We start from the raw sequence: 23451 nt of genomic DNA, 5'->3' as shown, positions 1-23451 counted from the left end.
AGGCAGAGCTCTAGAAACTTAGATAAGGTGGGGCTGTGATGATATGACCACTGCAGCCAACGATAGGACTCAAGGGAAGTCCTTGCCAGGAAGATGTGCTGGGGAGAGTTAGGTTGGATATTAGGAAAAGGTTCTTTACCCAGAGGGCAGTGGAGCACTGGAACAGTTCCCCAGGGAAGCAGTCATGGTATCAAGCCTGACAATATTCCAGAAGCATTTGGACAATGCCCTCAGACATACAGTGTGAATGTTGGAGTTGTTCTATGTAGGGATGGGAGTTGGACTCAGTGATCCTTGTGAGTCCCTTGCAGCTCAGGACATTCTATAATTCTATGACTGGGTTCAAGTCAGTGAAACTGGTATTAGCCTTAACTTACATAAACTGAACTCACACTATGGCCTTCCCAAAGTGCATGGAACACATCTCCAACAGTCACAGAACTTTGTTTCTATTCCCAGATCTGTTTTAACTGCAAGTTTTCAGTGATCACATTAGTAAACAATAATTCCCTGTTCTACCAGAGCTCCTTCATCTCCCTGCCTGGTGCTCCCATGTACCCAAGGATGAGCAGGGAACACCTTCCCAGAGCTGCAAAGCAAAGGGAATAGAAAAACAAAGCAAGGAACCAAACAAAAAACCCAGCCATAACCAAGGTGCTGCCTTTGATTCTTTAATAAGATTTTGGTAGTATACAAGCTTTTTTTTCCTTTTCTTTTTTCTTTTCCCGATTGTCTGGATTAACATACATGGATTTAAAAAAGGCACAAAATCCATTGCACAGCTTCTGTTTTGTTTGTTTCTGATGACACTGCCTGTTCATTGTGGTTTCAAGTGTAGGATTTTACAGTACTCTGCAGCATTTACAGCATGGTCTACATACAGGTAATCAATGCATGCTTTTATACAGGAGACAGAATTCCAATTCTCTCTCAGTATTTCTATATACACAATAATACAGTGTTTTTTCTTCTGAAAAAAAGCTTTAAATTGGTCTTGCATGCTCGGTGTGCCAGAAGAATTAGTGCAAGCATATATTACAGTGTTATTGCAGTACAAAAAGGGGTTGACCTTAGGCTCTAGAGGGATTGGATACAGGAAGAATAAAAAGACTCAAGGAAAACAAGCTTTGGATCCCTTTAATCAACTACATCCTTCCAAATGGATCCCTACTCAGTACCGCCTTTAAAGCTACAGCAGGCTGCTTCCCCTGTCTCCCTGCTGCCCTCCCTCTCAGACGAACTTCCACAGCTTCTTCAAAGCTTCTGTCCCAAGCGATGAGGACTTCTGGCAACTCGAGGAAGCCCTTCTGCTGCACCTCCTAATGCTGGAGATCTGCTTGAAGGGGACTTCCCTGAGATCCACTCCTTCAAGCTAACTCAAGTCCCAGCAGATGAAGTTTCTCAAGCAAACCTGGAAGTACAACCAGGTTACCTACTGCTTTTGTCTCAGTCAAAATGACTCCAGAAACCACATTCACCTACTACTTGGATAGCATTTGGTTAAACGTGATTTGGAATCTCTCTTGCTTAGCAGCAACAGAAGTCTAACAGATGACACAAGGTAATGCAAAGGAAGGATATGCTGGTCCCTGAGATTCTTCATGGGAGCTGGGAAGTCCAAGAAGCAGAAATCAAGTTCCCAATATGACATTAATTGTTCCATTGGGAATGGGAAGAGGCCTTTAGTCCTGAGAGATGCAGATGGCACACAGACAGCAAGAGCCGTAGTCCGGTCTTCCCTGTAACAGCTTTGATTTGGATACTATCAGGACCTTAGCATATCCTGTAAGTGACATTATCCTCTGCCAACATAGACTAAGCTTTGTGGGACTGGGAGACCTAGCAGGATTGGCAACAATGAGTGGAAAAAACCCTAAAATCTGTGTTTCTGAAGCAGCTCTTTCTTCAAACCAGCATCAGATGAGGTAAAAGTAGCAGGGGTCTTAGAGCTGCCACACTTGCTTGCAGGATCAGCACGTTCCAAGAATCAGCACCATAAATGTCAGAGAGATGTTCTTCTTTCCAGCATCTTTACCATCAAATGCTCCACAGCGCTTCTCTTCCTTTTTTCCTTACCAAGGTGAGTAGGACAGTCCAGTCCTATGCTGGATAAGTGCTCTGCTCCTCCTTATTTGTGCTTTCAGATGTTATTAGGTTTGTGCCAGTTTTCCTAGCGTCTTGGATGGAAGCAATAGCTCTGTAAAGGTGGAATGCCTGCCATTTCGCTTCCCACCTTTAGACCCACCAGTGTCTCCAGCAAGAGTCAAATGCAGAGCTCCCTGTCTGAGCAGACACAGAGACCACCTTGTTTTTACCACTTCTATGAGACTCAGGAAATGACAAGCAAAGTGGAAGGAAATGATAATCCAAAAATTGTTGTACTCCCTAATTGTAAAGGCAACTTAATAGCAGCAAGAAAGAAGAAGAAGGAGATTCTGAAAGCTAAACATCTTCCTTAGTCATATAAATAACCAGAAGTCAGCAGTGCTGAATAAGGACCTGATCTGGCTTGCTTTTAGAAAGGACCAAGCTGAAGGGGCAAAAGTCCCACATAAATCCTCTTTATTGGACTTGTTTAGAGGAAATTTGCCATTTCTGTGTTTTGCGTTGCCAGATCAATTAATTGCACTCATAATTAAACTGAGAAACTTGTTGGAGTTCTTGGAGGAAGCCCTGGGGATTCTTATGAGGCAAGTGCCCTAGATGAGGTAACCGACTTGAAAACATTTTGCATATGAAAAAATAAAACCTCCAAACATAAAGCAATTTTCTTTTCAAACACTTGAAGACATGCAAGTAGGGGATTGCTTCCAATCCCCAAGTAACATGGTTAGCAGCTTGTTTAAAATATACATTCATCATAACATCATTTTTCCCATGGCAGATGTAATACAAAGGAGTTGCAATACATCAAATAATACCTCAAAATATTGCCCAGAAATTAATCTTGGCGCTGTCCTAGGGAACTGTGAATACAGGTCTGTGTTACAGCAACCCAAACACAAGACACGTGGTATAAAAACGCAACAGAAAGGAAGGTAGGACTGCAATGATCAGCCTTTACATATTTTATTCAATGTTTTACTATTACCCAAAATAGGCATTTGCATACTAATAAATTATGTCCCAAGTGGCAGCACCATTCCTGTCACCAGAATGCTCTGCCACCAGCTGATGGCGAACGGAGGGATATGTTTGCTACAAGACACTGAATTAAGAAAACCGGGCTGGGCCAGGTTGCCGGAATCAGATCTTTAAGGTGAAAGGAGGCCAGGTGTGCCTTTTCAACCAGACACCATGAGGATACCTTCTGTAACTGACTGAGGTTTGTTCTTTGTAATTGCCTTTTGAGCACTTGGATGGCCCATTGGATGGGCACTTTTGAGCACTTGGAGAACACAAAGTTGCCCATTACCGGCACAGAAACACATCTGTAAGGCATGACCGTGTGTGGCCATTCACACTCCACATGCGGGTCATGAACACATAGAAACATACATACAATCAGAAATGGAAGCTCCAGCAAAAACCATCCCAATGCCACTATGGGGACAAGAGCGACATCAGGAAGCACATCTGGCTTACTTTGGTCAGCCCCTCCAGAAAATGTTATCTTGTCCAGTCACTCTGGGGAGAGTTGGCAACTTCAGGGGAAGCAGGTCAAGAAGAAAAGCACCCTATGTTCTCCAGCTGAGAAATATCTGGGGTAATTTATTCACTATAAATACTCACAGGAGTTTAGGGATTTGCAAATTATCCATGATTTTCAAAGCTTCAGACCTTGTTTGCTAAGAAATATAATCTTATTCTCTTCAGCTGGCCTCTGGAAGCCCATCTGTTACTGCCAAGCAGAGCTACACAAATATACGACCGCTATCTCTAAATAGTTCTTACCCATTTGTCACCAAAGGAAAAAACAGCAAAGGAAAAATAAAAGCTTCTCTTTTGAGTAGATTGGGATTAAAGAGCCCTTTCTTATTCAATATGAAAGTCACAAAATGGTTTCAGCTCCACATAAAGTGAATAAATCTCCACTGACAACCACTGATAAAATGTGTCATTCATCTAACACAGCAGTTTACAATGAAAATAAATCAGGTCATTTGTGCAGTGTTATGGGGCTGTAATACAAACGTGACTGGATAAAACAGACTCCACCTCACCTAAGGAAGAGATGCTAGACCCACTGGACAAACGCGGTGGCTATCTGTCACCAATCCCTCCTGATGAGCAGTAAAAAGTCTCCTTAGATTTTTAAGAATAATCTTTTGCCACTGCCAGGCACTCAAAATTCCACATACACACATCATGGACGATTAATTGGCAGAGGTGTGAGAGGAAGGACACTAGAAAACAGGAAAAGGACTGAACACGTCTTTCCATGCTTCCTGATCTCCAGTCTCACAGTGCATCTCATTGTTGAGCTATTTTACAATGCAGGACTAAACTAGCAATGGTTATGTTTTCTGGCCTTGATTTATTTACATATGATCACAGCACCAGATTCAAATAGTGCATTTTTCACATGAGAGAGCAAGTGAAGTTCCTGGGAACTTGCAGTCAAAGAAATGCCTCCATGATATTGTATTTGGTATAAAGGTCCCACCCACTGTCCTGACAATTTACAGATAATGAAACAATATTCTGACTCCTGAAATTCTCTCTGTGCAATCAAACTCTCATGTCTGGCTTCATCCTGAAAAGGCTTTATTTGCTGCTGACTTCCACTAACGGTCCTGCATGCCTAACAGCAGGGAAGTGCCTCACAGGGAAAATAAAGCACTTGGGGAATCTGTTGGGTTAAGAGGCCAAACAAAGGTGCAAGTACTGTTTATCTGTGGAGGTGTTCAAGGCCAGGCTGGATGAGGCTTTGAACAACCTGATGCAGTGGAAGGTGTCCCTGCCCATGGCAGGGGGGTTGGAACTGGATGAGCTTTAATGTCCCGTCCAACCCAAACCATTCTAGGATTCTATATATTAACTATTCATATATTAACTATTATAAACTCTGGAAAAGCTAAATTGAGGTGTTTGCCCTAATCTACCATCTGACTGCAGAAGACTTCTGCTACGAAACAAATGATCAACCCTCTCAGAAGAGGCCTTGGGGCAGCGTAGCTAATGATAAAGATGGTACCAAAGCCTGGAACAAAAGACAAATGCTGCTGGAACAAAAGACAAATGAGGTAGTTAAACATTCCAAAGTGAACCCTTTGGAAGAAATGGTTGAAGCAGGGAGCAGAGAAATGTCCCAAACAACATTTGTTTTGCTAGAAAAGAAGGAGTATGTTAACTGGCTTTGAAGTCACCTTGGGAAAACAAACACAGCCCAACTCCTTAAGAGTCACTCAACCTCTCTGCCTTGTGAGCAGCTGAAGGAAGCTCCTGCGGTCACCTTTGCTTATTATCGCTGATCAGCTGGAAACAATAGGCCTCTTTCCAGAAGTCCTATATACAAAAAATGTAACAAAATTGATTTTTTTTCACTTCAAAAAGGAAAAAAAGATTGTTGACTGGTTCTTAAAGGCACGCTGCTTTCTCACATAACACCTGGGTTTGACTTCCACAGAAGCAGCTGGGGAGAGCTACCTGCCAAATGGGATTGCAGGAGAAACACTGAGCTTGTTTAAAACAACAAGACACTTCTATGGCCTAATGCCAGTGGGACAGGCTGGATAAGGAAAGAACTGTCATTGTACATGCCAAAGGAAAGAACACCAATCCCCAAGACAAAAATCCACTATTCTGCCATACCTCCAGATAAGACAGGCAATGAGAGGAAACACCAGTGAGATAAAGTTTAGAACTAATTAACAAAGTGTCAGCTTCATTGCACTTAAAATTGCAAAGTGTCCTGTCATGGCTGTTTGAAATATCCTATTTTATTTCTATTTTCATCTGGATCCCTGCCCTGCTCCCCATCTCCCAGGTCAGAGAATGGGGACGGCCACTTTTACCAGCCCAGAAAAGATCCAGTTGGAAGAGCTTGTGCTATTTGCAACTGTAATTGAGGCATTTGCTCACTCTCAGAGACTTTGATGGCCATTTAAATGGACCTTGGGAGACAAAGTCACAACAAAAGAAGTGGTGCTTAATCAGCTAGTTGTATGGTTTGCAATCATAGATGGTAGCTCTATCTTAAGGCAAAGAGCATTGCCAGCTAGCTAAATTTAGCCCCTCGTGTACACAATAGTTTTTGGGAGTTTGCCAAGTCCTAAGCATTACAGGATTTGAAACTCAAGGAACTGTCCTGAAAATGGAGGGCATCTCCCATTACCAGATGACCTGAGGTCTGGGGCACCTCCCATATGAGGACAAGCTGAAAGAGTTGGGGTTGTTCAGTTTGAAGAAGAAAAGGCTCCAGGGAGACCTTAGAGCAGCCTTCCAGTACTGAAAGGAGCTACAGGAAAGCTGGAGAGGGGCTCTTTATCAGGGAGTGAAGGGATAGGACAAGGGGTAATGGTTTTAAGCTGAAAGAGGGCAGATTTAGATGAGATCTTAGGAAGAAATGTTTTCCTGTGAGGTTGGTGCGGTACTGGCCTCAGTTGCCCAGAGAAATTGTGGCTGCCCCATCCCTGGAGGTGTTCAAGGCCAGGCTGGATGAGGCTTTACACAACCTGCTGCAGTGGAAGATGTCCCTGCCCATGACAGGGGAATTGGAACCGGAGGATCTTTAAGGTCTCTTCCAACCCAAACCATTCTAGGATTCTATGATTTTTGAAATCAAACTGCCTTTAAACAACATGATCACTATTCCTCACACAGACTCCATGTAGAGCTGAGACTGCTCCAAGTGCCAAAATATGCCTTTTTTCTGTTTTCTCCAAGGAAATTAGAGGGAGAGAGATCAAAGAGAGGACGATCAAACTGCTATTGGGACTACATGGAGCAACATGAGATATGCAATGCAAAGGAAAGTGGTGCAGATTCTTGGGAAGAGCAAAGGCAGGAGGTAGTGCAGATATCCAGGGACACAATAAGGATGCAAGGGATGAAATATCATGAATGGCAATAAGGTAAATCACGGGAGCAGGTGAATATGTGGACTGGGACATGCATTGGCAACCATGGTAGAGTAAAAAGTTTTGTCATATGGGAAAGAGAAGAAATAGGCAAAGGAGAAAAAAGAGGCTGCTAGGTCTAAAAGAGCTTCTCAAGCAGTGAGGTAAAGATGAGGAGATTCTGCTTCCTCATCACATTGTACGTGAAGCCTACCAACAACTCAGGGCTACAGCTGACTGCTGCTGTTCTTCCATCCAGATTCAGGTTTAAACATAAGCTCAGCAGCAATATCTCTTGTTATGGAGCAGTGGACAAGATCCCAAAGGAGAATGTCAGCCAGTTCTGGAGTCAGCTGCCTTATCTCAACCCAGTCTGGAGGTCAACTGTTCAAGTACAGGTTCTTCCTTCTGGGCTGGGAAGGTGGCAAATGTCAACATTCTTCACAGCTCAGGCAGCACCTACTGCTTCCCTGCAATGGAAAGGAGAAGGGGTGCTCCAACTCTTACCCTCAGCTGAAGATAGAGTAACTGAAAGGCAGCTAGAACAGCTTTCTATACGCTCCTCAAAAGTAATCTGGACACAGGATTTGAGAGGTGGGTTGATCTGCCTCTGTTCTTGGGGTCCCTTAAAGAATCACTTTATGAACTACAGGAAATGAGCTAAAGGTCTTGCAGTCAACATCTACCATGCGGAAAGGAAAGCATCAGTCCAAGTCGGGAGTCTCTAGGAACCACAAAGACATTTAGCCCAAGAAATAAACTTTTGAAACAGTTTGCACCTTTCAGAGTGACAGTCTTGCAGCAGCCTTGACCACCACAATGTCCAGGTTCAGATCCACAACAAAGAGAAGGAGTGGAAGAGCAAGAGGGACTTTCATCATGAAGAGGTAGCATAGGAATGGGACCATATCATCCGTATAGGGCATTTCTACCTTACATTTTGTCATCACTGTAACAAAAGAGACTTCAAACAGTGAAAGAGGTGATGCAACATAACTCTTCCACTTACCTGGTCCTCAACACTGGCGAAAAAGAACAGGAATGACGGACAAAGTCAAGTTCACACCAAGGGACTTGTGTCTATGTGGGTATATCTACAGGATACTCATAATGCAGATGCATTAGCATCTGCAAAATCGTACATTTATCAATATAGTTTATATACAGCCACCCCGTCCCACCAAACCTTCCTCCACTGAAAGTGGATGTGCGCTGGCGTAACTGCCTTTACTCAATTCACGGTAGCTTAACCCAAGCATTTACAGTAACGTTATCACAGAAATCTCATCTCATTAGTTCCTCCCTGGGGAAAGGACATTGGGGAGAGAGTGATAAATTGGACACATCTCCCATTCTGCATAGAAAGAAAGTGAATCGAACCAAGAGACCAAGATATAAAAAGATGGCTTTTGTATGTATGTATATAATTGGTATGCATTTGCTCGCTGAAGGAGAGTATGAGATCCTAGCAACAGCTACCTGTCCTTCTGAGGTATCCTCTCTGTATTGTAAAGGAGGGGAAAATGCTCATTCCAAGCCTTATTTTAGATTCTGAGGAGAAGTGCTATGTACAATGGGAAGTAAACCCAAGAACATCTCTTTCAGGATGCAAACCCTGGTTTTGGATTCACCTAAGAGACTGATGCTGAAAGGGAATTTAATTTCACTAGTATTGATTTACACTGACTTAACCCAGCTGAAGTATTTAAGGAATCTTATCATGCCCCATCCCTGGAGGTGTTCAAGGCCAGGCTGGATGGGTCTTTGAGCAACCTGATCCAGTGGGAGATGACCCTGCCCCATGGTGGGGGGTTGGAACTGGATGAGCTTTAAGGACTCTTCCAACCCAAATCATTCTGTGATTCAGTGATTATAAAATGAAAAATAACTAGGGCAACTAAGTTTTCAGCCCCATGACCACTTTTCGCATTGACAGCCCTCCATCAGACGATTTTCCCTGCTATCCCTGCTTTGCCAGTGCTGTTAGTTGTGCAAATGGAACCAAAACAGGAAACAAACTAAAGTCGAAAACAACTTTCCTTCTCCCTGTGTAGGTCCATGCGGCCACGTGAACATCAGCACTGGTACTGGGGAAGGGGCTGGATGGGATGGGGTGGGGGTAGGAGGGCACCTCTTGGAGAAACGACGCTTCTGCTCCCCTAACTTGACCACAATAGCGCAGCCTTCCGTGGGAAATGGCTGTTTGCCACTTCCTTTAAGCTTTCTAGTAGTTCAGTGGGGTTTTTTTGACAACTGTTTTTGGACATATTTACATTTATAATTGCAGTCATTATAAATGAAACACAATAAATAAATGCAATATAAATGTAATCTACAGAGGTGGTTTTTAGAATTGCACTGTAACTAGTTTTAATATTAATTTATTACACTTCCATATATATAAAAAAAGAGCTATTTTCACATTTCTTTAATTTGCCAACTGTTCCTCAACAATATAGTGGATTCCAGAGCAATTATTACAGCATTAGATAAAGATGTTAAAAAAATAATCTGCAAATTGACTATTTTTAATACTCTTTGCATACTGCTGTAACATCAGGATTCCAGCCATTAGCACCAATTAATTTGTTTAGAATTAAAGTGTTAAAGCCATATTGATCATGAAATAAAACTTCCCATAAATCCCAGGCGACAGCAACATGTCCAGTTATTTGGGTATAGAGCCCAAATGTTATGGCTTAACAGGATTGGTTTAGAAATCAATATCCCACCTTATACAATCTCAACAGCGAAGAATTCAGTGTCTTTTAGTAAGCTATTTTAACAGTTTATCACCCACCTATATCCTTAAAATGAGCATCTGACTTCTAGTTTGACCTTTGTTACTTTATCAGGGCCACAAAGTTGGTGAAGGGTTTGGAGGTGAAGTCATATGAGGAGCGGCTGAAATTACTTGGTCTGTTCAGCCTGAAGAGGAGACTGAGGGGAGATCTCATTGCGGTCTGCAGCTTCCTCACAAGCGGAGGAGGAGGAGCAGGCGCTGATCTCTTCCCTCTGGTGACCAATGACAGGACCCCAGGAAATGGCAGGAAGATGTGCCAGGGGAGGGTTAGGTTGGATATTAGGAAAAGGTTCTTCACCCAGAGTGTGGTGAAGCACTGGAACAGCTCCCCAGGGAAGCAGTCCCAGCGCCAAGCCTGACAATATTCCAGAAGCATTTGGACAGTGCTCTCAGGCACATGGTGTGAATGTTGGGGTTGTCCTGTGCAGGGACGGGAGTTGAACTCCATGATCCTTGTGGGTCCCTTCCAACTCAGGACATTCTATGATTCTATGATCTGCAGGCGCCTAAGACCCACATCTCTGTCTGGCAGGTGACAAACTCATCTTGCTCTTTCCAGGCAGGTACTCCTAACAGCAATTATGTCTCTTATTAGCTCTGTCTTTAATGACAGACTGCATTTCTTCAAGCAGATTCTACAAGACAGAATCAAACCATTCTTGTATTGCTTCTCCTTTTTCAGGTTCTGAAAATCCTTTGCAAATTAATTCTCATACAAGACAGGGATATGATGTCTGGCAGTGATCTCACCAGTAAAAAAAGATCTCCCCTCTGCTCACATCTTAATTTTCCTGCTGATATATCAAACTCTTTTTTTTTTTTCCCCTACAGCAGCAAAATGAGAACTTACATACAGCTCATTATTTCTCTTAACTCCCACCTCATTTTGGGACACGTCACATCCCTGAGCACTGTTTCTCCCACTCTGTGCATCTGATCTATATTCTTCCTACTTGAAACATGACCTTGTCCCAAGCCAAATGCAATAATTAGTTTCAATGCAAGCATCTTATCAAGTGATCCAGATCTTCCTGCAGAGCTGGCCTGCCAGTATTATTTTATCACCACCCTTCTCCCTGTCACTGCAAACCTTCCCCTCAGTGATTCCTTTTTTTCTTCCTGACAACCACTAAAGGCATAGAATAGCGCTGAGCTACAGGCAGGAGATCAAGAGTCATGAAACATGCCCACTTGTAAGAGATGCCAACATATAAACTTTTTTTTTCTTTGTTAGCTGGTTTTCAATTTATTAATAATCTTAAGTAGAAGAAAGGATTACTGAAGTCTGTATAAATCTCTATAAATAAACCTTTATCAATTAGGCTTCTGAATGATGAGTAGCATTAGATAGATAACTGTACTTTAAATTTTATGTACGCAGCTATTAATGGCTAGTCCTTTTTTGTCTGAAATGGGAAGGTCAGAGTTTATAAACACCTAGTTATCCTGTTTGTTCCCTTTCCTCACTGGCAAATTAAGAATTGCATTTTATAATATAAAATTGCAGAAATTTTTGTTCCTAAAATTGACCTTGAAAGGTGAAGATCAGTGTTTTGGACACTATGAACTAAAAATTATTAAGAATTACTAAATTTAAAATTACTTCTTTCTCCAATTCCATTTTCTCTGGAATTTGATATTCTATTAATTCTTTACTGAACATGGGAAAAGTAACATCTGAGTCTACTTAAGCAAATCATCCCTTCTCAGGTCACTTTGAAAACAGCACAGCCTTGCTCTTTCTGGTTTCTGTGCTTGACAAGAACTGCCAAACAGGATTAGGCTACTGATTAATTCAGTCCAAGTATTTCTGGCAATGCCCGGTGCCTTTCTTAAAAATAAAACTGATCAACAAATTGCAGATAAAAATTGACTGGGCAGCAAAGTGTCCTGTTCGCTCAGGACTGAAACTGATGTCACTGATTCAAGAATGCCTGTGGGAAAAGACCAGTCATGCCGACACTGAATCTCCTCAAGGAGGGTGTGCTGTCCCCTCCATCTCCATCCCTGCATCCACCTGCTCTGTGGGCAGGCAGGAGGCAGCATACGCCCACAAGCACATCCTGCGCTGTGCAGGCCAACTGGGCCAGGTCCTATGGGCTTCAGAAAGCACCATCCAACTTGCCTGTGGTTGCACTGTCTGATGTTGCTTATAGAAGAGCGTATCTGATATTAAGAGAGCGTCAGGCAGTGCAGATATACTTACAGAAATCAGTATTGGAGGGAAGCATTCATTCTAACTCCACTGGAAACACCCTACCTATGCAGTAATACCTCCAGGTCACAACTTTCTTCCAACACCCATACTTATCCCATTCAATTTTCACATCTGCCTGAGCTTTCCATATGTTTTCTTGTCTGCATCCTCTGCTTATATACTTTCTGCAGAGTATTTTACTTTGGACTTGCACTTTCCTAAAGCCCTGAGCACCAGCAATGACCCCTTCTTCTTTAACCTTAACATCCATACAGTTTCTTCTACCAGAAGACAAGCAACAGGAGAAGAGGAAATGGCCTCAGGTTACACCAGGGGAGGTTTAGACTGGATATGAGGAAACATTTCTTTACCGAAAGAGTGGTGAAGCACTGGAACAGGCTGCCCAGGGAAGTGGTGGAGACACCATCCCTGGAGGTCAAAAAGCACGTAGACATGGCACTTCAGGACATGGTTTAGTAGCATTGGTTGTATTGGGCTGATGATTGAACTGGATGATCTTAAGAGTTCTTTTCCAACCTTAATGATTCTATGACTCTAAGACCAGACCAACAGCTCATTTCCATAGAAGGCAATTACTGCGTTCACTTAACTACAGAAGGTCTTCATACAGCCTGGTGTTTTGCACTTCGGCTATACTGAGAAGGGCAATATATCCCTGCAAACCTCGGAAATAAAAGATACATATGACAATTTAAATTAGCTTTGATCTCCCTTTTCCTCTGAGATTTGTCACTTTTAGACAAGGGGCTCCAGGGCCTCTGTATACCAAGTGCTGAGGCCAGTTTATTTCTCCAGTGAGATCTGTTATCACAGGCATTTCCAAGCAAGGCCAAGAAGCAGGGCTGCTCTGCCATTGAAAAGCTGCAGGTGCCTAAAATGCCTGGAGTTTAGAAACAGTGTAATATACGATTGGATCAGCAGGAAAATCCTTGCTATCCAACTCTTGACAGTCAGCGCCTCTGGAGGAAGGCAGGCATAACGGATTTGGAGCAGCTTAGGAGTGGAGAGCAGACAAACAGGTCCACTGCCACAGAACAGAGGCAAAGCCAGAGAGACAGAAATATGTGATCACTGCGTGGAAACCAAACCGCAACAAAAGCAAGGGCATTTCCAAAGCCAAAGCAACAAAGAGATACATAATCGTAACTCCTCAAGAGGGACAAATCCTGAGGTCCTGCCTCAGGTGAGCTTCCAGTGGGAGTCTGCCTATGCCTAGATGGAGTAAAAACCACCTACAGATTTGGCCCAGTGTAAGATACCAACAAAGATGCTTGAACCGCTTTGCCCGGGGAAGGTAATGCCTCCACGGTCTCTCCACTCCAGTCATAATTTGACAATGTTTGTGGCTTGATTGCGTGTGTTCAGTGAGGCAGTCCTGCACTTCCTACCCCAAGGCTGCAGGATGCGTGAGCGAGTCTCTGAGATGAGCCCTGGCATCCACCTCTTTCACACATCACCCGTTCACCATCTGCATTCTTATCTTCGGCCATGCTGCCGCCCCTCGCCCAGGTTGTTGGGAGGTTTAGAAAGACAGATGTTTTCAGTCTCTGTGGGGTCTGGTTGCAGGGGCTTTGGAAGTTACAGTACCTTAGGCCAGTGTTGTCTGGGATTCAATATTGCATTAGTGGTGACACATTGTGGGCAGGTGGGATCTATTATTGCATTATGGAGGCTGCTGCTTCCCTGAACAGGCTATGTTTTGTGTGTGAAGCGGGCCCACACCTGCTGGAGCTGGGACCTGGATATGCGGAGGACGGAAGGCATGAGTCTGTGGTTTCCTGCCGTGAGGGGCATATGCCTGCGGTGGGGCATGCGCACGGGGCTGCTCTCCGCTGAACGGCTGCGCTGTATGAAAGTGCCACCAACGTGAGGGTAGTGTTCTGTCTCCAGGGTTGAGGAGGAGAAAACGGAGGACGCCAGTCTTCTCAAGGGGCTGTACCTCGGGAGGGAGTGCTGAGAAGGCCTGTCCTCCTCCAACTGAAAAAGACCAAGAAGAGTGGAGGAAAAGGTGTCAGGCAAAGACTTGACTCGCCCCTGGTTTGTGATGCGCATGCTGCAGACATCTTCGCCGGTGGAGAAAAAATGCTTTTGCTCTATGTGGGACCTACTTACTGCTCTGTGTCTATAAATTCCCAGGGATCCTACCGGCATTGACATTACACTCTCCCCAGCCACAAGTAGACATGAGCGACACCAGCAGTGTCAGGCTCTGCTATGTCAGTTCCCCTCCTCTGGCTCTTCAGTTCACCTCTCTGTTCCTCTGGCATCACTCATCTTGGCACGTCATTAGGCTACTCATACATCTCACGCATAGGTAACAGTCAAACTCTGGACACGCTTGGGAACCATCTGTATGAGAAAAGGTGAAATGCCTGGCACTAAAATCACAGAATCATAGACTACCGTGAGTTGGAAGGGACCCACAAGGATCATGGAGTCCAACTCCTGTCCCTGCACAGGACAACCCCAACATTCACACCATATGTCTGAGGGCATTGTCCAAATGCTTCTGGAATATTGCCAGGCTTGGTGCTGGGATTGCTTCCCTGAGGAGCTGTTCCAGTACTCCACCACCCCCTGGGTGAAGAATCTTTTCCTAAAATCCAACCTAACCCTCCCCTGACACATCTTCCAGCTACCCCTTTGGGTCCTGTCATTGGTTGCCGGATAGAAGAGAATAAATGTATTTGAAAGTGAAGAATCTCAGTGGCTCCACTCCAGGGATTTGTAAAGGCAACTTTGGGGGCTGTTAGTGAACTTTTCTCACACTGCTAGCCTCTCCATACACTTTTATATTGAGTACCTGCAGGGGGAGTGTTAATGCTTCCAGTTTGATTAAGTGGAGTACAAGCAGCAGCTCGAACAGCAGGCAGAATATAATTCTTTTTGCAGTGAGAAATTCCAAACACAGAGCCACGGGAGGACATGAGGAGAAGATGCACTCTTAGGTCTTGTGTCTGCTTCTGTGATCGTGGGATGGCCAGGAGAGGGAGGAAAAAATACTCACAAAGCTTGTGTCAGGATGAGATCACAGTCCCTACCTTCCCTTCATGCACTGACTGGAAAAGAGAGGCATGACGGGAATGACTTCAGATTCTTCACCCTGAAAATGCTAAGCCCTTCTGCCCCTTTCTGCCTCTGCTATGAAACTCACACTTTCACAGAGGTCTGCAACCTCAGTTTCCAAAACCTGACAATTTTTCCTGGAATTACATATTTCCTGTAAAATCCATTCCCTTCCTTGTGCTTAATTTCTTTTCAAGAAGTCTATGCAGGTTTCAAAATGTAATTGGGAAATGTGAAAAGCCAATATTGTATTTCACAGAACCATAGAATGGTTTGGGTTGGAAGGGACCTTAAACATGATCCAGTTCCAACCCCCCTGCCACACGCAGGGACACCTTCCACTGGATCAGGTTGCTCAAAGCCTCATCCAACCTGGCCTTGAACACCTCCAGGGATGGGACACCCATGACTTCTCTGGGCAACCTGTGCCAGTGCCTCACCACCCTCACAGGAAAACATTTCTTCCAAATATCTCATCTAAATCTCTCCTCTTTCACTTCAAAACTGTTCCCTCTCATCCTATCCCTACATTCCCTGATAAAAGGCCCCCACCTCAGCTTTCCTATAAGGCCCCCTTTAAGTACTGCAGAGGCTACTATAAGGTCTCACTTGAGCCTTTTCTTCTCCAGGCTGAACAACTCCAACTCTCTCAGCCTGTCCTCGCTGGGAGGTGCTCCAGCCCTCGGATCATCTTCATGGCCTCCTCTGTACTTGCTCCAACAGATCCATGTCCTTCCTGTGCTTAGGACTCCAAACCTGAATGCAGGACCCCAGGTGAGGTCTCACAAGAGTGGAGTAGAAGGGCAGAATCCCCTCCCTCGCCCTGGTATGCACACTTCCTTTGAACTTCCTTTCCTTAAACCAACACTGCTCTTCTTACCTTACTAGAGATGTTGCCCTTGCAAATGATATGAGAAAAAAAGCTGAGCTTCATCCAGTCTCATCTCTTTCCTGTCATCTTCAATACCTCTGCAGTGCTTTGAGACGGGTATCTTATCTTCATAAGTGCCTAAGAACTACTCAGCTCATTGCGGGCATTAAATGTGAAAAGCAATTATTCACAGTCCTAAATGTACTGCATAGATCAGACTGTCAGATAATAATAATGTAATGCTGTTGTTACACAGAGTATTTGGGAGAGAGAAATAAATTCTAGACAGCAGCTCTAATTTTTCATAAAGGCAACCACCTCTTTTGTGTGTAGATGGTGTAGAAGTTCAGTTCTGGGTGTGCTGCTTGTAGGCTGCACTACTAAGTATACTGTAATGCTTATTATTACTTCTTGCTCTGTGTTTGGGCTCAGCATATTGTATGATTTCCAATGTATATATCATCCCAACATGGTAAAGCCTTCTCAGATCAAAAGGGATCACTCCAACTACTCAGATGGACCTCTTTTACAGCACAGGACCAAGGACTTTGCCCAGGCCATGAAGAGGCAAGCTGCAACACCCCACCAGCAAGCACCCTTCAGTATTTCTGTGTCCTGGTTGAAGCTGAGGTTAGAGATGCCACTTCTCTTCACTGATGCTCTAATTCTTAAATTACTCAGTCACTGCTGGAGGTGCTGCCCCCTTTTATCCCTTTGCGCTTGGCAGCAATCAGGGTGGACCACCTTCCACCCTGCCTGTTCTGCTCTGTTTGGACAGAAGCAGTGTGACACTTCTCAAGTGAAGTCCTAGAAAAATATGATGTTGATAGAGGTCAGGATATTTTAAACATCATAGAATCATGGAATTATACAATAGTTTGGGTTGGAAGGGACCTTAAAGATAATCTAGTTCCAACCTCCCTGTGATGGGCAGGGACACCTCCCACTAGATCAGGCTGCCCAAGGCCCCATCCAACCTGTCTGTGAACACCTCCAGGGATGGGGCACCCACAACTTCCCTGGGTAACCTGTTCCAGTGTCTCACCAAAATGTAATTAGGAATTTCTACTAAGCTTAAGGTTCTGATTGTTATGACCTGAATATACATAATGAGCACATGTGAGCATTACTTCTTTTACAGTATCACCCTTTTGCTGATCCTTTATTCCTAAGACACAGAGCACCTTTCCATATCTCTTTCTTTCAGTAAGTCCACCTGTGGCATTCTCCTGGCTTTGGAAGGTTAGCTGTGGGAGAAAAGAGGCCAAGGGAGATATTTTTAAGAGTGATTCTAGCAAGTCAGCTAAGTTGGTGAGGAAATAGACCAGTGCCTCTGCACACTGGGACTTTTCTAAAAGATGAACTCTTGGCTCTGGGAGATGGACTGTAAGACAGTGTAAGCAAAATGCTCTCTGAGCTCTGCAGAACAAATCCAAGAAGAGGTAAGGAAGAGTTAATATCTTATCTCCCACTACTGCTTCACTTTTGTGTTTTTTTAGATGCAACATGATTTGGACAGGTGTGTTTTAGGCAGGCAAGTCTTAAAACATTGTATACGATGCCAACTGCACCAGCAGTAAGGGAGGTTCAGAGTCAAGAAAACCTAGAAGGACAGACCTACAGTCAGAATTACTAAAACTCAAAGACAGATGAACATTAGTATTTCTTTCCACTGCAGAAAGCAGCAGTAAGTTACCATCTCTGCCAAATGACAGTGAATTTACTCAGCATATTTAAAGACTTGACAGATTTTTAAATTATATTGCTAGGTGCAGATATAAAAGATCTCCAACAATAACTGTAGAATCATAGAACCACAGAAATGTTTGGTTTGGAATGGACCTTAAAGACCATTCAGTTCCAACCCCCCTGCCATGGGTAGGGACACCTTCCACTGCATCAGGTTGCTCAAAGCCCATCCAACCTGGCCTCGAATACCTCCAGGGATGGGGCAGCCACAACTTCTCTGGGCAACCTGGGCCAGTGCCTCACCACCCTCACAGTATAAACATTTCTTCTTAAGATCTCATCTAAATCTCCCCTTTTTCAGCTTAAAACCATCCCCCCTTGTCCTGTTCCTGCGCTCCCTGATAAAAGGCCCCTCTCCTGCTTTCCTGTAGTCCCTTTCAGTACTGGAAGGCTGCTCTAAGTTCTCCCTGGAGCTTCTCCAGGCTGAACAATCCCAACTCTCTCAGTCTGTCTTATCATAATAGCAGCCCTATGTCATGATTAATATGCAAACAGAAGTACAGCTTCAATCCTTTATCCCCACTCAATTTTAGGCATTTCTATAGCTTTAGCTGTACATTAGCGTGTAAAAATAAGTAGAGATTTATTAGTACATTTCTGAAATGCACCCATTAAAGCAAAAAGTAAGAGCTCTGTTGAACAGCTTGCTGGGTGCTGCACTGAGTGGAGCACCAACAGAAGGGCTTGAACAGGACATAATTTCTCAACAAACCTATTCTCCCTCTATATCAGGACTCGCCAAGAGGTGTAGGTTCCACTGCAGCTGGCTTTTTTTCAGCTGAAATGGGGAGATATCTATTATGTGAGGATATTTGGGTCAGAATTACCCCCAGGCTGTTCAGAGCCTTCTCTGTACTTCACTTTCCCCATAGCAGCATCTGTTCATACTGTGCTCCTCCTTACACCCGCACAATTTCACAAGGATACCACCATCCATCAAAATCGCACTACAATATCTTTCTTCCAATAGATTCATATGTTTGAACAAACATCTGAGCTCTAAATCAGCATAACTGAGAACTACAGGCTGGTCAGCCTGGAAATGGCATGGGGCAAATCTTCCTGGAAGCTATTTCCATGGATATGTAGGAAAAGAAGGTGAATAAAAGCAAAAGTGTGTAGATGTGGCACTTTGGGACATGGTTTAATAGGCATGGTGGTGTTGGGCTGATGGGTAGACTTGATGATCTTAGAGGTCTTTTACAACCTTAATGAATCTAGGATTCTATGGCATATGAAGGGGAAACCATGCTTGATGAGCCTGATGGCTTTCTGTGATGAGATGATTGGGTGAGAGGTTGTTTACCTTGACTTTAGTAAGGTTTTTGACAGTCTCCCATAACATCCCTCATAGACAAGATGATGAAACATGTTCTAGATAGGTAGACAGTGAGTTGGACCGAAACTGAGCTGTTTGGCTAAAAGCATTATGCTTAGGGAAACAAAGTCCAGCTGGAGGCCAGTCACTAGTGGCATAGCCAGGGGCTGATACGGAGGTCACTAGTGTTTAACAGCTTGAAGAGACGGAGAGCACCCTCAGCAGGTTCAGAGATGATACTGGGAGGAGTGGCTGACTCACTAGAGGGTTGTGCTGATGCTGACAGGCACCTGGACAGGCTGGTGAAATGGGCAAAAAGTATTTTAATGATGTTCAACAAAGGGAATTGCAAAGTTCTTCACCTGGGGAGTACGCACTGGGGACCAGCTGTCTGGAAAGCAGTTTGACAGAGAACCTGGATGTTCTGGTAGACACTGAGCTGAACACATGCCAGCAAGGTGCCTTTGTGACAAAAAGGGCTAACAGCCTTCTGGGCTGTATTAGGAGGAGTGCTGCCAGCAGGCTGAGGGGAGGTGGTCCTTCCCCTTTGCTCAGCACTGGTGAGGACACACCTGTAGTGCCATGTTCCAGTTCTGGGCTGCCCAGTACAAGAGAGACATAGACATACTGGAGATACTCCAATGAAGGGTTGCAAAGATGATGAAGGGACTGGAGCACCTCTCATTTGAGGAAAGGCTGAGAGCTCTGGGACTGTTTAGTCTAGAGAAGTGAAGGCTTTGAGGGTTCTTATCAACACTTATAAATACCTGATAGGAAGTAGAAGATGGATCCAGATTCTTCTTAGTGGTGCCCAGTGAAAGGACAAGAAGAAATGGGCAGAGATTGAAATATGGGAAATTCCAGTTAAACATAAGAAAAATGATTTTTACCATAAGGGTGATTGAACATTGGAACAGAGTCTCTCCATCTTCAGAGATATTCCGACTGGACACTGACCTGCGCAACCTGCTCTAGTTGATCCACCTTGGAGCACAGGGTGGGACTAGATGATCTCCAGAGGTCACTTCAAACCTCAACCATGCTGTGACAATCCAGAGGTCACTGCCTTTTTGAATGAGGTTCCAAATCAGTACAGCAAGGTCTATGACCTTAGTCCTGGTAGTTTCTTATTTAGTGACATTTTTACCTATATTAAAGGCTGAGTTCATATTCCAAGATCAGGAAGATTTACTGACACACACACTACCTAATCACAGTTTCAGTCAAACCCAGAGAAGCCCAAGCCTGGGCTACAGGAAGCACCGCTCATTGCTAGTGAAGCCTTCACTATTTTTATTAGTTAAATTCCTGGTCAACTTATTAGCATCCCAACCAACTGTCCCTTCATCTCTGTTGTACGCAAGAACAGGCTTCTACTTTCCATAAGGCACCAAGTCACTTTTCCTTTGAGAGTTAGCAGCTAGGTTTGTGACAGCAAACGGAAAATTAGGAATGTCACTGCAAAACTGTGCATATAGAAGCAACTCAAGGATCCAGACATCAAAGGAAGCATAACTAATTTCTGGCCAGCCAAAAAGTCCAGTATTAATCTGTATGTACACAGCTAGGCCCAGGAGTAACTAGAGGGTATTTCAGAATATAGGAGCAAAAAGAATGCACTGGAGAACGAAGGCTGTCTAATATATTAGCAGTCATCACTCAGAGTCCCGTTAAATTTACCTTTTTTGCCTGCTTTTAAAGTACCCCAGTGCAGTGATAAGCAGCCTTCATATTGCATCACACCCAACTCCCACATCAGTATTATGCGCTATGGCTGAGAAGGCACCTCCAGCCTTCTTTAACTATGCTAAATATGCCAGTGAAGTTCGTGCCATGTTCATCGAATCTTGCAGGTCTCACACATTTTGCACTGACCAGACTAATAAGTGTACAGATAGAGCAAATTCAGACACAGCCCTGCCAGTCTTGCCTATGCGATCTCTAGATATCTGGGGCATTCAACATATTGGTTTTATACAGCAAATATCTCCACCTTGCAATTGGACACAGTCTCCATGAAAAGCGTATGCTGCTGCTATTCCGTGCTCAGCAGGACAGTCCCACCAGCGCCTGCTGTCAGTATTGCTGTTCTTCCAGTAAATGCTGCAGCCTCATACATGTTACAAGGAACATCCTGCCTGGCGGGCAGGATTTGGTTTGATTCTTTTTATATAGTTTCTTGTATCACTCATGTTTTGCTGCCAAGACTAACAGTCTTTTTTGTCATGTACCTCCCCAGGATCCAGAGAAGAGAAAAGTCTGGGTAAGGCCCGAATGGAAGAATGTTCTTTTAATGAGCTCCAGTGAACACTCCTTAAGGAACAAGCTCATGAGGGAATGGGAGATGGAGTTATCATCTTCCATATGGGAAAAAGCAGACTGCATAGACCCCTGCCATAGGAGGGCATCATTGTCTATACGTGACTAGAGACTTGCCTGCCCTTTGCTGTGCTTTTGGATCCCACATGCATGAGAGATCTTCATTAACATACAAATACAGAAAGCCCTCAGGAAAACATTTTATTGTCTCTTGCAGTAAACATTCTGCGACAATTGTCTTCTGAATGTCTGAGAAATGAAGATTAGATATGACAGAGGAACTCTGAGCCTATATCGTGTTTCTCCAGGTAACCTAATAAATTACCTCCCCCTAAAAACTTAACTTCTTTATATCTTTAGAGAACCACAGAAAAAAAACAAAACCAAAAGAAAAAAGCCCTCTACAACTATCTGGAAAAAACACAGTAGGTAAAGAACATTTCTATGAGTAAATACCTGGTAACAGCAATGCCAGTCACTGAAGTAAGGTTGACAGGATGTGCGTGCTGGTTAATTGGAACATTTGATTTGGCATTTAGAAGAAAGTTTAATTTCAGGGAGTTACTTCATGATCTGTGTTGCTGCAGGCCTACCCAGTGCCAATGTGTGATTAGATTAGAGGGCATTTTCTTGCCATACACTGCTGTTGCTGCTGAGAAACTACGTGGAGAAGATTTGCTAGGGACATGTTCACGCAACTAAGTAGATATCAACAAAACAGCAAAAAGGGAACTGATTAAAGATACCTACAACCACAACTGTGCTCTCCTCCTGTCCCCGTGCCAAAATGGCTGAAAGTTCTTGCTAACAGTGTGTCCTTAGTAGGGGACAACGTTGCTAGCTACAGGGAGCACTTCTGAGATGTTCACAACATTTGCAAGCACTGTCAGAAAGTTTCACAAGCGTATCCATGCTTGGAGTCACAGACTTCTCCAGCACAGCTGAGATTTCCCAAAATGATGCTATGCTAGGCAACAAGATACAGACCCAGGGATCTTACCTGTCTCTGAGGACCCGTAGGTTCAGATTCTCGTCTTCTTTGTCGGATAGCTGGTGCTGAATGTAGGGGGGAATGGGCTGGACTTCCTGTCTGCTGTTCGTGTTTACTGTCAGATACTGTTTGAGAAGGTCCTTCATGTCTGTGGGAACTGTCCTCCTCAGTCACAGGCTGCATGCCCCGACTTCGCCCATCATGTGTCTTCGGCCTGACTGCAGCATCTGCCCCCAAGCGCCTTCTCTCCTCACCATCTTCAATAGGTCTTAGTTCCTCAGGCTCCTCATCTGTGGTTCCAGAAGTGCTTGGCTCAGCACCTGGGTGAAAGTCCTTCAGCTCTGTCTCTTTGTCAATGATAACCCACTCCTTGCTATCAAAGTCCTCCTCCTCTGCGAGTGGCACTGAGCGGAAAGCATTGCTGAGGGCTTCATGTTCCACTGAAGCAGACACATCCATCCTACCGCTTGCCTGCCGGTCAGCCTGGCCAGTATCAATGGACAGCATCTGGGCTGGCTGGGAGGAGCATACGAGCCGTGATGGAGAGCCAGGTAAATCCATTCGAGATCTAAAGACAGAACACGAAGCCGTTAAAAACACATCAGGTTTGTGGTTAAAGATAGGGATCATAAGAATCGAGACAAATCCTGTATGGTTTCTCACTCATTTCTTTGATTCAGAAAGACAGGCTTAAGCAAAAATGTATCTTTAGAACCTACAATAGCATAAAGATTTTCCCCCTTAAGTGCTTCAGCATGACAGCCGATTCAGCATCTCTCTTCCTCATAGATGACAGGATGAAAACCAGTTTTCCCAACACAACCAATATACTCTTTCCCCTAGTTCTACTGGGTTATGAAAAAGAAACAAATCAAAACAGTCCTAAATCACCTACTAACAGTGACTCTGTCGGACTTCTATAACCCCTTCAGCTGCACTGTGCTATCTCTATGGTGGCCACTGAGGCCTCTAAGGTGGCCAAATGAGTTCTTGGAAGACGGTAAGAATCTTTGATCTCACTGTGCATAGATGACGTCCAAATACTTTGGAAGAGCAAGAAAGAAATACGGCAAGTATGCCTTTCCAAAGGGTAGTATAATGTTCAGTGGTTCACA

At 44.1% G+C, this 23451-nt stretch overlaps 1 protein-coding gene across 6 annotated transcripts in view; it reads right to left on the bottom strand.

Annotated features, from left to right (window-relative positions):
- Positions 1-23451, bottom strand: part of TTBK1 (tau tubulin kinase 1) — a 116044-nt gene that overhangs the window by 14366 nt on the left and 78227 nt on the right. For all 6 annotated transcript variants that reach the window (XM_054061895.1, XM_054061894.1, XM_054061896.1 and 3 more), the window contains one exon: positions 22346-22904. In XM_054061895.1, the coding sequence (XP_053917870.1) occupies positions 22346-22904 (559 nt within the window). The remainder of the gene's footprint in view (positions 1-22345; positions 22905-23451) is intronic.

Source organism: Cuculus canorus, chromosome 3 (assembly GCF_017976375.1).
Source record: "Cuculus canorus isolate bCucCan1 chromosome 3, bCucCan1.pri, whole genome shotgun sequence".
Taxonomy (NCBI): Eukaryota; Metazoa; Chordata; class Aves; order Cuculiformes; family Cuculidae; genus Cuculus; species Cuculus canorus.
Note: the sequence above shows the minus strand (reverse complement) of the source record. Positions and strands in the feature narration are given on the sequence as shown.